At 42.3% G+C, this 15,082-nt stretch overlaps 1 protein-coding gene across 1 annotated transcript in view; it reads right to left on the bottom strand.

Moving 5' to 3' along the window:
- The window catches only part of akap6 (A kinase (PRKA) anchor protein 6), a 315,131-nt gene that overhangs the window by 88,131 nt on the left and 211,918 nt on the right, over positions 1 to 15,082 (bottom strand). The window contains exon 15 of the mRNA XM_041971385.1: positions 10,133 to 10,253. Within this exon, the coding sequence (XP_041827319.1) occupies positions 10,133 to 10,253 (121 nt within the window). The remainder of the gene's footprint in view (positions 1 to 10,132; positions 10,254 to 15,082) is intronic.

Genomic DNA, 15,082 nt, shown 5'->3' on the forward strand with positions numbered 1-15,082 from the left:
GACTGCATGCTGTGGCATATTAGTATTTTCTGCGATAATATTCTTTGCTCTGGTCATAGCAACCTGACTGCAGAAAGAAAGGACAACCAGGAGGAAGCTCCACATATCTCTTTCAGAAGAGAGTGAATTACTTTTTAAGTAATAAATAAATCAGTTTTTCTCTTTAATTGGAAAAAATGACCATACGTACAGTAAGCTTGTCTGGGTGAGAAAGAAGAAAAAGGAAACAAAGCATGGAAAGAAATTCAACTAAAAGACAAAAATATATATATAAAAAAAAAAGTAAGTAAAATTTTTTTTAAAAAAAATTCAAAACAGATTCTTGCTAATATTGAATGGACCCAGAGTAAGTCTGGGTCTGGTCAGAAACTCTGGGTTAACTTAGTCCGAGTCTGGTCAGAATCTCTGGGTTTACTTAGTCCAAGTCTGGTCAGAAACTTTGGGTTAACTTAGTCCGAGTCTGGTCAGAAACTGAGTTAACTTAGTCCGAGTCTTGTCAGAAACTCTAAGTTAACTTATTCCGAGTCTGGTCAGAATCTCTGGGTTTACTTTGTCCAAGTCTGGTCAGAAACTTTGGGTCAACTTAGTCTGAGTCTGGTCAGAAACTGAGTTAACTTAGTCCGAGTCTTGTCAGAAACTCTAAGTTAACTTATTCCGAGTCTGGTCAGAATCTCTGGGTTTACTTAGTCCAAGTCTGGTCAGAAACTTTGGGTTAACTTAGTCCGAGTCTGGTCAGAAACTGAGTTAACTTAGTCCGAGTCTTGTCAGAAACTCTAAGTTAACTTATTCCGAGTCTGGTCAGAATCTCTGGGTTTACTTTGTCCAAGTCTGGTCAGAAACTTTGGGTTAACTTAGTCTGAGTCTGGTCAGAAACTGAGTTAACTTAGTCCGAGTCTTGTCAGAAACTCTAAGTTAACTTATTCCGAGTCTGGTCAGAATCTCTGGGTTAACTTAGTCCAAGTCTGGTCAGAAACTCTGAGTTAGTCCAAGTCTGGTCAGAAACTCTGAGTTAACTTAGTCCGAGTCTGGTCAGAATCTCTGGGTTTACTTAGTCCAAGTCTGGTCAGAAACTCTGGGTTAACTTAATCCGAGTCTGGTCAGAAACTCTGGGTTAACTTAGTCCAAGTCTGTTCAGAAACTCTGAGTTAGTCCGAGTCTGGTCAGAAACTCTGGGTTAACTTAGTCCAAGTCTGGTCAGAAACTCTGAGTTAGTCCAAGTCTGGTCAGAAACTCTGAGTTAAATTAGTCCGAGTCCGGTCAGAAACTCTGGGTTAACTTAGTCCAAGTCTGTTCAGAAACTCTGAGTTAGTCCGAGTCTGGTCAGAAACTCTGGGTTAACTTAGTCCAAGTCTGGTCAGAAACTCTGAGTTAACTTAGTCCGAGTCTGGTCAGAAACTCTTTGTTAGTTCAAGTCTGGTCAGAAACTCTGGGTTAAACTTAGTCCAAGTCTGGTCAGAAATTCTGGGTCAGCTTAGTCCGAGTCTGGTCAGAAACTCTGAGTTAGTCTAAGTCTGGTCAGAAACTCTGAGTTCGTCCGAGTCTGGTCAGAAACTCTGGGTTAACTTAGTCCGAGTCCGGTCAGAAACTCTGGGTTAACTTAGTGCGAGTCCGGTCAGAAACTCTGGGTTAACTTAGTCCAAGTCTGTTCAGAAACTCTGAGTTAGTCCAAGTCTATTCAGAAACTCTGAGTTACTTCAAGTCTGGTCAGAAACTCTGGGTTAACTTAGTCCAAGTCTGTTCAGAAACTCTGAGTTAGTCCAAGTCTATTCAGAAACTCTGAGTTACTTCAAGTCTGGTCAGAAACTCTGGGTTAACTTAGTCCAAGTCTGTTCAGAAACTCTGAGTTAGTCCAAGTCTATTCAGAAACTCTGAGTTACTTCAAGTCTGGTCAGAAACTCTGGGTTAACTTAGTCCGAGTCTGGTCAGAAACTCTGGCTTAACTTAGTCCGAGTCTGGTCAGAAACTCTAAGTTACTCCGAGTCTGGTCAGAAACTCTGAGTTAGTTCAAGTCTGTTCAGAAACTCTGGGTGAACTCACCATGAGCCTGGTCAGAAACTCTGGGTTAACTTAGTCCGAGTCTGGTCAGAAATTCTGGGTCAGCTTAGTCCTAGTCTGGTCAGACACTCTGAGTTAGTCCGAGTCTGGTCAGAGACTCTGAGTTAGTCTGAGTCTAGTCAGAAACTCTGAGTTAGTTCAAGTCTGTTCAGAAACTCTGGGTGAACTCACCATGAGCCTGGTCAGAAACTCTGGATTAACTTAGTTCAAGTCTGGTCAGAAACTCCTGGTTAACTTAGTCCGAGTCTGGTCAGAAATTCTGGGTCAACTTAGTTCGAGTCTGGTCAGAGACTCTGAGTTAGTCCGAGTCTGGTCAGAAACTCTGAGTTCGTCCGAGTCTGGTCAGAAACTCTGGGTTAACGTAGTCTGGGCAGAGTTTTCATTCCATATCAGCTACTTTGTCCAGAGTTAGGAACCACAATAAAAAGGCATTATAAGAGTACCGATATCTGGATTCACAATGGCAATCACTGATAAAAACTAGGTGTTTTTTTTTTCATTATTTGATCTATTATTATTATTTTATTTATTTAATTTTTCTAATATACGTAATGTACTTCATTTTTTGCATTTCCGGCCTGCAACACATTCCACTGAAGCTGGGATGGTGGATAATTACAAAATGATGTCATCATTATTTCAAACAAATGAAGTTAACAGGTGATCGTAATTACATTTTCCTATAAAACAATTAATGATTTGAGGCTGAGTCTGTGATGGAAAAACAGAATATTTACAGCTTGTTGATAAATTAATATGCCAATCGTTTAATCATGAGGGAAATGGATCATAGAAACTGTCCTTACTGCATTCCTGACCCATCCCAAGGTTCCTAGTGAAAGTAAAATGTAAGGTTTAATGTAAACTAAATGATAGCTTTTTTAGTTTGCTTAAGAAAATGTATGAAATTCATTAAATTAAATTTGTTCAGATCCTTTTGTAACTTGTTCTGAGTCGACAGCAGAGTAGGAGCTTTTTCCAAGCTCTGAACACGTTTTCTGATTTTACATAAATGTGATAAAAATGAGTCACTGCAAAAATCATCTGCAAAACAACCACATTTTCTAGTATTTAACACCATGCATGTTGTTTTGTGTCATATCTAACACAGTTTGAGACCTACTGCATCACATCATTGAAAAAAACTTTGCTCAAAGGCCTGTTGTATAAAATCTGATACTCTTCTTCTGCCCCCTGGTAGAAGCATTTTGCACTTCAGTAAATCTGACGTCACTGTAACACACTGTGTATCCAAATTTTTTTGTTTACTAATTTTATATTTTATTTAATTTTGTTAAGGAGACAAATAAAGATAGGTTAAAAAAATCAGCCCATTTTTTCTTCAGTCAGGAATTAAAGGATAAAGTTTTAATATTTTTTGGTAATGTTGATGTGTTTTAATATTTCTGATTTGTGAGTTTCTCATGTAACTTGTTTTTTTAACCTTCCTGTACAACAGAAAAAAAGAAACATTTTATAGTTATGACCATAAACTAGCAAGTTTTAAACAATATAATTTATAGTCATTTATCTATTTTCAATGTTCTCCAACTTTTCTGGTGCAGTCATGTAAAACATGCGTGTCAAAGTGCACACAAACACTCGTCTCCAGCTGCCCCCTCCTCTCCAAGGCTGATAAGTCCCTCCATCTCAGATCACAATAAACAGTAGAGCCTCCGCCTGCCAAGGCTGTTCGCAAAAACAGCCGTCAGCCCAGCTTTCCTCTTCCGGAGGACGAACACATTCACATATCTGGTTTACACTACTCCTTGGGACTCTCCAAGATCCCTAAACTAAACCCCACAACAAAACCTAAACCTAACCCTGACCCTAAAACCAAGTTCTAACCCTTTAAAATTCACATTGCTGTTGACATGTTTCCAGGAAGTCTAGGAAGTCCCTGTAAGTTGGTGTGTGTCAGGTTTTTGTCTTAATCACACTAGAAAAACAGCTACACACACACATACGTCTCAGTGGTCCACCACACACAAAGACACAGACACACACATTGCTGAAAAGAACAACTTTTGTTGGGTCCCGGTGTTGCTATAGTTACAAGGTTGAGTCCCCCAAGTATTTTAGGGGGAGCGCAGAGAGGTTCTTTAATGGTCAGATGGAGGAAATAAAACAACAAAATACAGGAGGTTTTAAGCTGTTCTTTGGCACACACACACAAACAGGGCTGAAATCTCCCAGCATGCATTTAGTTTATAGTATTTCACAATGTTGGTGAAAATATTAATGATGCTGTTGAGCCATCTGAGAGCAGCAGAGTTGGTCATTTCTCTGCAGGTGTGACTCCGTTCATGCTTCATAATCATTACTATGTGTATTTAAATGCTAAAAGTCTAATTTTTTTTTTAAAAAAGTCTAAATTGATGCATGGACAAATATACAGCCTTTGTTTGGAAATGAGGTTATTAAGTTTTTTCAGGGTCTTAAAGCTTGAACTGCTGTTTAAGGGTTTTTATAATGATTTATTTTCCTCGAGCCTCTTTCCTGGGAATGGACGGACAGTTGGACAGACATAAAGATGTATGGGCAACACAAAGACATATTGTCTCCAGCCACAGGCTGTTGTCAATGTGAAAGCAGGAAAAAAATCCTGAAGTGAGCAGCTTACAGTTTCCAGGCTTGTCGAGCTGTCTCTGAAAGTCTCAGTGATGAGGAGGGAAAGAGGGAAAGGCACAGTATAAGGAAGCGACCTTGGACCGGGGAGGAGATGCTGGTGAGATCCACATCAATAATTTAGCAGCAGAGTTGACACATCAAAAAAAAAAAAAAAAAAAAAAAAGAAGAAGAAGAATAAGAAGAAGAAGAAGAAGAGAATGCCCAGCGATCTAGAGTCATCTAAAATTCATGCTCGCATCATCACTGCCATGAATATTCATAAAGAGATGAATATTTAAGTATGACTCCTATGGAGAAATTAGGTTCATCTTTACACCTATCAATAATTGGCGGGCCAGGTGAGTCTCATTGGCCACTAAATTAATCATGTCTGCACACACCACACAGAAAAAAATAGAAGAAAGAAAGAAAGGAAACATCCCAAAATTGTGTGTTCTTGTATCTTCTGGCTAAGAAGAAAGACAAATGTCAGGCGTTTAATCCCAAAACAAAAACTCAGCTATCTATTACTACATGTTAATATGCATGCATGTAGGTCATCGCATGTGATTCTCCTCATTTTCATCCTCACATGTCCCCTTTAAATGAAAGAGGACTGACTAGAAGTGGACACTCCCATAAAATGAAAATGATTCACAAGATCCCTCAGAAAACTTTTAAATGCTGTGGTTCACCACGCAGATACCACGGTGGCATCCCTAGATTAGAGTTCGGTCCACACTCCTCACCAGTAGGTGTGTGTGCTGCTGGCCGGTGCCTGTTTGCTGGTTTACCTGTGCAGGCGGGTCATGTGATGGTACATCAAAGCACAGAAGGGCAGGAGGAGCTTCGTGTGATGGAGAGAAACATCCGGCATGGAGGAGAGGAACTGAAACTAAAGTACCCATGTTCATTATTATCAATCCATATCAATACCAACGTTGGTATTGATATTATGGATATCTGAATTGATCCCACCCACCACTGCCCCACGGGAGAGGACAGGTGGACATGGTGCTGAGCGCCGGATGCTCCTAGTCTGGCCAAGAAGCCGGCCAAGATCTTTTTTAAAATGGCTGCATTGCTGCATTTAGCTGTGAAAATAACTAAAACAAGAGGACTGATGTGCTTATCCCACGTCATACATCATAAACGTAACAAATATCACAATGTTGTTGATCCATCTATCTTTATCATGATACAGTTTGGTAATACTGTCAATTTCTACACTAATGATGACCACAAGGGTCATTTTGCTATGAAATATGAGCCTGCTGCTGTAATCTCTGCTTCGTATCTGTTATTCATATGATGAGAGGATGTTTTTCTTTTCAATGCTTGCGCTGGTAGAACGACTGCATCAGCCACATTTTCATGCTTTCCGTGTAGTCTCCAGGCTTTCAGGTGGGTCAACCAAATAGTCACATTTCCCGTTCTGATGTTCACCGCCCAAACACAAGGTTTTTATATTGTGTTAATGTGCTCTGCATCATTTCAACTGAATCCAAACCACTTTCATTTTACTAAGACAGTGGAGCCTTTTTAACCAACATGTCAACAGCTTGGAAAGATGACTTCAGCTTCACTCTCAGCCACGCTTCCATGGCTGTCTTCAGCTGGACTCATTCTAGTACATATTTTATTTATATAGGAATGATTAAAGATTAGCAAGGTCAAGATAAAAAGATTTCAGCTGCTTTTTAAAAGAGATCACCGAGTCCATGGACCTCGGGCTCAGAGGCAGGAAGTTCCAGAGAGAAGGAGCGACTTTGACAGAGGCTCTGGCATCTTGATCTTTAACCATGTTTGCTGCACAGCTAGCAGACTGATCACATGACCTCACGGACCTGCTGACGTATGGCTGCAAAAGTTCTCTGATATAAGCTGGTGCTTGACCTTTAAAAGCTCTATGACAGGGGTGCCCAGCTCTGGTCCTCAAGGGCCACAATCCTGCAGGTTTCAATGTGTCCCTGCTCCAAAACCCCCTGACTCAAACTGATGAATCATTACTTAATAGGCTGTTGGATCTATTTCATTTGAGTCAGGTGTTAAAGCAGGACACATTGAAAACCTTCACTTTAGGTAAACTTCTGATGAACAGTCTGTTATGCACTTCTGTATGTTGTTCTACATCAATACTGTCTGTTTTCACTCATTTAACATCTGATGAGCTCTTAAGTTGGAGAAATCAGTACATGATTTACTAGTGAAGAATTTTCATTTCCTGGTCAGTCCCCCAGCCTGGGCCCCTCATCAAAACTTTCTTGACCCGCCCCTACATGTAAATCCTTCCTATCATCTGTTAATCACCTGGTTAGAGAAGATCCTGCTCTGATCTGTACTTCAGAATCTGTTCATAATTTCCCTTTACCACATTCATGGCTCTTAAAAGGTAAACCAGTGGTTTAGAGAAGACATCCCCTTGCTATATCTTGTTTAATTCTCACTTAAAATCTGATCCATCTGGCTGTTCTATAACCAGAAGATTTCACAGCCGTGTTGCCAGAAACCTCAACTGATAATGAAAGTAATATAAAATAAATGCAAACAATAGGCTTTTCAGTTAAAACGGGCTACCGTGCTAGTTTCCTCCTCCTCAACACAAGCTGAAGGATAAACAAGCAGAGACAATGCTGGGCAGAAAAGCCGAACAGCTGATCACCAACTGGTATGTAATGATTCAAAGAGCAACAGGAGAGGAGGAGGAGGAAGAAGAAGAGGAGGAGGCAGCCGGACAGCGCAGAGGAGGAGTGGCAGCAACAGCAATGTCTGAGCAAAACTGTGCAAAGTTAAAAAACCCACACACAGTGGAAGAAGTGCCTGCGTTCAACCCTCTCATGCCATGCGACGTCCACCCACGCAGACCGCTGCTCATCTGCACCGGGCACACGGTTCCAGCCTGAACCATCACTGGAAAATATCCACAACTTCCGGTCTCAGCTTTTTCTACAGATCAGGGGGTGTTGTAACACAAGTATGTTCTCAGCCACAACTTAATCACTTTGAGTGTGAATCCGTGTGTGTGTGTGTGTGTGTGTGCTGGTATGCTCGGGTGTCCATGCATGTGTGTGAAGGACAGAAGAGGATGACTCAGATCTGTAATAGTAACACATGCTGTTCTTCTGTCTGACTCGTCTGGCTCCAGTGAAGTTATTACACAAACACACACACACACACACACACACACACACACTTCTATGATATGGTTATGAGGGAGGCTATGCCTTGTAATCCCATTCTCCTTGGGGAGGATGAAGGCAGCGTGCATGTGGGTGTGTGTGTTTGTGTATCTGTGGAGGGGGGGGTCTCAGTCAAATTCAAGGATGAGCCGGAGAGACATCGTTCACCGGAGATTCTTCCCTGTTTTCACATATTTACATTTTCTGATCGTCCATGTTTATCTCAGCATCGATCATATTTGAACAGATTTATTAATCCGTGTGTATTGTTTAAAAATAAATAAGGTATTTATTTAGTTTTTCCACTGCTTAAAATGCTAAAATATTGTCCTAAACTGGGATGTAGAGACTTTTGCCAACCGCTGGATTACCAGGGGGATTTTTGGGTGAGTTGCATCCATTTGAAGGTTTCTGAGGCAGATTTTACCTGCAGTGATTTCTGCATCCCAAAACTCTTTGCTGCAGTAAAATGACCAGGCTCTTTCCAGCAACATGTCACATGCGTACCTGTTCAGACCCATCCTTTATGTTTGAAGTTAAACCTTGTTTTTATTGAAAGCTATCAGTTACATTTAGAGAAATAACAGACGGCCCTTTCAGTGTATTTTCTACTATTGAGAAATAACAGCTGCTTTTTTTTTTTATCAATTAATTTCTTTGTATTAAACCTTTATTTAACCAGTTTATAAATGCCACTGAGATTGCATTTGCAATGGTGACCGAGCCAAGAGGACAGGAGCACACATCACGAAATACTAAATGCAATTGCAAAATACATCATAAGAATAAATTAAGTTAAAACTACCAGTAATTTAGTCATTTCTTACAGATCAACAAGTTTTAAAGTACAATGGCTGAAGCAGTTTGATAGATTTGAACATGTAAAGTTCAGCAACCGTTGGAAACAGAGGCCGTGGTCCAAATATTCTCGCTGTCTGGAAACGAATGAAATGAACTCTGACATCTTCAGCTCGGTTTGTAAGGTGTTCCAGGTGGTAGGGGTGGCAAAACCAAAGCTCATTTTCCCGTTCAGACTGGACTCTGGGAACATAAATAAGGCATGATGGTTACTGGTCCTCTGACAAAGACTAGACAGACATGTTGGAGCCAGTCCAAAGTTTTCCACATAGCAAAATATTTGTTGCTCAAATGTGGTCTTGACCTACAGCGATGTCTAAATGTGAGTGTAGCTGCCAAAACTCCATCCCATGACCACCACATGTGGCCCATGTCCAGGCCAGCTACTGACATCTGGACCACCTGTGGTCCACACAACACATGTTGTTGTCGCCTACCTACACGGGAGAGGGAGGGCCTTCAACATAAGGAGAAAATAACATCAAAAAGATTGCCGGACAACTAGAGCACAGAAAGAAAAGACAAAAGAGGAGATTTTAAAATTAGCCATATCGGATCCCTGCAGGAGGAACAACCACATCATGGACTGGGACAGCACAAAGACTGTCGGATTGAGGGAAAACAAATTAAAACTTTGGATAACAAAAGCAATCAAGATCAGAAAGCAGGCTAGCGACTCCATAAACCGGGATGAGGGGGCGTATGTACTCTCACACATCTGGGATTCTCTACTTCAGAGACCAACACATGGTGGGTGGTGTGGCCGTCCCAGCAGATCTGACAGATTTGCTGGGAAGGCCACACCTCAAGAAAACAGCTGATAACACGCTAGCGACACGCCAGCAGCGACGCGCCAGCAGCGACGCTCCAGCAGCGACGCGCCAGCAGCGACGCTCCAGCAGCGACGCGCCAGCAGCGACGCGCCAGCAGCGACGCGCCAGCAGCGACGCGCCAGCAATTGGTCTGGGACGTTTCTGAGAAAGGTTGCAGGTGGCAGCTGAAAAATGTCAGGTATGTCACAACATTCTATTATTTTGTCTGAATAGAAGAAAAAAAACTCATATTATTAAGATAAGAAGACAAAATGAAACTTTGAGCTAAGATCAAACTTAGTTTCTGGAGATTTACGGAGAATCTGACAGTTTCAGACTTGAAGGTTAAAAATCTATTTAACATGGAAACATCTACGCTCAGAACATTGTCCATTATTATTATCATTAACTGTGAACATTTTCAAGCAGCATTGTACCCCTTCACTCCTGGAAGATTCTTCAGAAGATCTGGACAGTAACAAGCATCAGTCAGAACAACAGTCAGTGTAGCAACGCGAGTCATGGAGGAAGAGAAGTGTTGGGCAATGCAAAGGAAAGCCTTCAGGCACCAGCAGAAACATTTAAACTGACAGAGATGCATAATAAAGATCATTTTACCTTGAAAAGGTGATGTCTCTGCTCTTCTGACATCACCAGCTGATGGCTGTCTGTTACCATAGCGTCCATATCCATCAGCCAATCCCAGATCTCCTGGTACTCTGCTTCAAACTCCTGCAGACTGAGGACAGAGAAAGATTACTGACGTGAACCTCTGTTGTAATTAAATTCTCTTTTTAGCGTTATTCATATTCTGTGTACTACAGTACATGTTTTACTCTGTTACTGGTTTTGCATTATTGTAATCTTGTTTTATCCTCCGGCAGTGGAAGACATATGCATCTTGTTATGCTGATAGAGCATGCGGCTAAAAATGCAATGAGAAAGAATGAAATTAGACAGACTAAGACAGATAAGTCTGACTCAGGCTGTGAGGGAGAGAGACTAGAAGGCAGAAGAAAATAGATAGCTTTGCACTGAGACTGGAAGAATCTGCTTCCATGTTATAGATTGATTGTGTTTGGTATGACAGATCTGTGTCTAACACTGCTCTGTTTTCAGATGTGTTATGGTATGTAAGACAGGACATAGTTATTTTAGCTTCTCATCATCTACTCCTTGTTACATCCAGGATAGAAACATTCTTCCTTATGTATGAAGCTTTGAAACCCCATATCCACCAAGGGGTCTGGCTTGGAACGGCACAGTTTAGTGAGGTAAACGGCTTTTTTTTTGTTTTTTTTAAATCGTGTCCTGTCCAACATGGTGGCAGCAGAATGATGGTCTGGCTGCTGTGTTGTACCTACTCTGAAGGCTCCTCTTGATATTTGGATTTATTTATTTATTTGTTTATTTATTTTTATCTTATTTATTTAATTTGAATTATGAAATTTACATAATCTTGCTGGACCTGACTGGAGGGGACAGAAAAAAACAGAAGTAAAAAGGAAAGTAGAAAAAAGGAAGAGGAGACAAAGATCCAGCAGATAGAAGCAACGAGCTTCAGTCCAACCTAACAGCAGACAAGCAGCTGCTACACCTGTACAGAAACATAACAGAGATTTTCCTACAGCGTTTAAAGGTAAACTAAGCAGACAATCATCAGGAGTTCCTAAAAATAACCAAGACAGCAACAACAACATGTATCACAACAACAACCAAAGAACCAGAAACACACACACCTGAACCAAAGCATAAACCCACTGGACACCTCAGTGCTGGGTCAGCATGCAGAGGATGAGGAATGAGGAAGATCAGAGATGAGTGTGATCCTGCAGACGTGGCCACGCCTCTACGGAGGTTAGAGGCAAACTAGGGCGGCCCAGAGACCCGGGCCATCAGGAGCAATCCTGGAGCACCAACCCAAGCCACACCACCACCACCCAGCCCAAGCCACCTGCGATCAAAGGGCCCTGATGGGCCAAGATCAACCATACAGGACGGCCAGAGCAAAGGGTCCAGGACCCCAAGAGCCTGGAGGCACCTGAACTGCATATGTGCAGGAAAAGAATGAGGAAAGCTGTGTAACTGTGAGGTAGCTGATACAGTAGATCCTAGAACTCCAGTCCTCACTAAGACCAGGAAAGTAGATCCTAGAACTCCAGTCCTCACTAAGACCAGGAAAGTAGATCCTAGGCCTCCAGTCCTCACTAAGACCAGGAAAGTAGATCCTAGAACTCCAGTCCTCACTAAGACCAGGAAAGTAGATCCTAGGCCTCCAGTCCTCACTAAGACCAGGAAAGTAGATCCTAGAACTCCAGTCCTCACTAAGATCAGGAAAGTAGATCCTAGCCCTCCAGTCCTCACTAAGACCAGGAAAGTAGATCCTAGAACTCCAGTCCTCACTAAGACCAGGAAAGTAGATCCTTGGCCTCCAGTCCTCACTAAGACCAGGAAAGTAGATCCTAGGCCTCCAGTCCTCACTAAGACCAGGAAAGTAGATCCTAGCCCTCCAGTCCTCACTAAGACCAGGAAAGTAGATCCTAGCCCTCCAGTCCTCACTAAGACCAGGAAAGTAGATCCTAGGCCTCCAGTCCTCACTAAGACCAGGAAAGTCGATCCTAGCCCTCCAGTCCTCACTAAGACCAGGAAAGTAGATCCCAGACCTCCAGTTCTCACTAAGACCAGGGAAGTAGATCCTAGAATTCCAGTCCTCCCTAAGACCAGGAAAGTAGATCCTAGCCCTCCAGTCCTCACTAACACCAGGGAAGTAGATCCTAGAACTCCAGTCCTCACTAAGACCAGGAAAGTAGATCCTAGAACTCCAGTCCTCACTAAGACCAGGGAAGTAGATCCTAGAACTCCAGTCCTCCCTAAGACCAGGAAAGTAGATCCTAGCCCTCCAGTCCTCACTAACACCAGGGAAGTAGATCCTAGAACTCCAGTCCTCACTAAGACCAGGGAAGTAGATCCTAGAACTCCAGTCCTCACTAAGACCAGGGAAGTAGATCCTAGAACTCCAGTCCTCACTAAGACCAGGAAAGTAGATCCTAGAACTCCAGTCCTCACTAAGACCAGGGAAGTAGATCCTAGAACTCCAGTCCTCACTAAGACCAGGGAAGTAGATCCTAGAACTCCAGTCCTCACTAAGACCAGGAAAGTAGATCCTAGAACTCCAGTCCTCATTAAGACCAGGGAAGTAGATCCTAGAACTCCAGTCCTCACTAAGACCAGGTAAGTAGATCCTAGAACTCCAGTCCTCACTAAGACCAGGAAAGTAGATCCTAGAACGCCAGTCCTCACTAAGACCAGGGAAGTAGATCCTAGAACTCCAGTCCTCACTAAGACCAGGAAAGTAGATCCTAGAACTCCAGTCCTCACTAAGACCAGGAAAGTAGATACTAGAACCCCAGTCCTCACTAAGACCAGGGAAGTAGATCCTAGAACTCCAGCCTTCACTAAGACCAGGGAAGTAGATCCTAGAACTCCAGCCTTCACCAAGACCAGGAAAGTAGATCCTAGAACTCCAGTCCTCATTAAGACCAGGGAAGTAGATCCTAGAACTCCAGTCCTCACTAAGACCAGGGAAGTAGATCCTAGAACTCCAGTCCTCACTAAGACCAGGGAAGTAGATCCTAGAACTCCAGTCCTCACTAAGACCAGGAAAGTAGATCCTAGAACGCCAGTCCTCACTAAGACCAGGGAAGTAGATCCTAGAACTCCAGTCCTCACTAAGACCAGGAAAGTAGATCCTAGAACTCCAGTCCTCACTAAGACCAGGAAAGTAGATACTAGAACTCCAGTCCTCACTAAGACCAGGGAAGTAGATCCTAGAACTCCAGCCTTCACTAAGACCAGGGAAGTAGATCCTAGAACTCCAGCCTTCACCAAGACCAGGAAAGTAGATCCTAGAACTCCAGCCTTCACTAAGACCAGGAAAGTAGATCCTAGAACTCCAGTCCTCACTAAGACCAGGGAAGTAGATCCTAGAACTCCAGTCCTCACTAAGACCAGGAAAGTAGATCCTAGAACTCCAGTCCTCACTAAGACCACGGAAGTAGATCCTAGAACTCCAGCCTTCACTAAGACCAGGGAAGTAGATCCTAGAACTCCAGCCTTCACCAAGACCAGGAAAGTAGATCCTAGAACTCCAGCCTTCACTAAGACCAGGGAAGTAGATCCTAGAACTCCAGTCCTCACTAAGACCAGGGAAGTAGATCCTAGAACTCCAGTCCGTAGATCTTTCATTGGCTTCCTGTCTGGCAAATAACTGACTTCAAAATCCTGCTGTTAGTTTACAAAGACCTGAATGGTTTAGGACAGGAATCAATTCAGGATCTTCTGCAGCCAGATCCCTCAGGTCATCAGGGTCAGGTCCACTTTCTGTTCCCAGAGTCAAATGGTAAAATGGTAAATGGTCTGTATTTACACACGGGGAATCTTGAATCTTTTGTCAGATTCAAGTTATTTCTGTGACCATTGTGAGTTTTTCTTTCATTAACCGAAGGACACCAACAATTTTGTCCACGTGTGTTTATAGCACTTTTATCCAGAGCGCTTTACATGTACGTCACATTCACACACTGATGGTGGAAGCTGCCGTGCAGGGTGCTAACCACGACCCATGAGGAGCAGTTAGGGGTTTGGTGTCTTGCTCAGGGACACCTCAACATGAGCTTGATGCTGGAACTTTATTTTAGCTTTTTTTCTTTCTGTTTTAATTTAATTTAAAGTTGGTTTTTAAAGCACTTGTTATTGCTTCCTGCTCCCTGCTGTAATACTTTTAATGTTTTATGTGAAGCACGTTGAATTGTTTTGTACGTGAAATGTGTTGTACAAATAAACTTGCCTTGCCTTACATCCAGGGGCAGTTGTTCAAAAAATTTAATCGGGATAAAAGCTATTCAGATTTGGGAATCCCATTTTTCGCGACGGTGCATCACGTAATCCAGCTTACTTTTACCCCGGTTGTTCAAAGCAAAATAGGGCTGGATCACCCTGATCCAAAATCACATTTTTCAGGACCACCAAATCCGGCATGTAGATTAATGTGCGCTGCCCCTGGAAAATTGAATATTTTATTTGTGTTTGTTATTGGATTTGTTTGGGGGTTTATTTCGTGGGGACATGTTTTTATTTTTCCTTTTTTAATCGTTTTATTTTACTACACAGAAAGGCTTAATAGGAGCCTGTCCATATGTTAACAACTTTCACTGTTAAACACGGTTAAACAAATATTAGCATCTGCACCGAATAAAAAGTTCTATTATTTGATCAGCTGTTAGGTTGTACCAGATGTTCTTCCTGAAATCCGCCTTGTAATCCTGTACCCTCTGCTGGGATCAGGGTAATCCTGTTTTTTTGGATCAAAGTTATCCAGACTCTTCTCAAAAGTTTTGAACAACCCAAACTGAGGGTTTTATCCTGATAACAACCAGGATTGGATTACATGATCCAAGCCGATTTAGGAATCTGGATTTCCATTTTAAAACAACCCATTTTTCCAGATTTGATCCTATCCGATAACCGAAATCCAATCGGACTACATTTGAACAACTGGCTCCAGATGTT

The sequence above is a fragment of the Melanotaenia boesemani genome, chromosome 20 (genome assembly GCF_017639745.1).
Source record: "Melanotaenia boesemani isolate fMelBoe1 chromosome 20, fMelBoe1.pri, whole genome shotgun sequence".
Taxonomy (NCBI): domain Eukaryota; kingdom Metazoa; phylum Chordata; class Actinopteri; order Atheriniformes; family Melanotaeniidae; genus Melanotaenia; species Melanotaenia boesemani.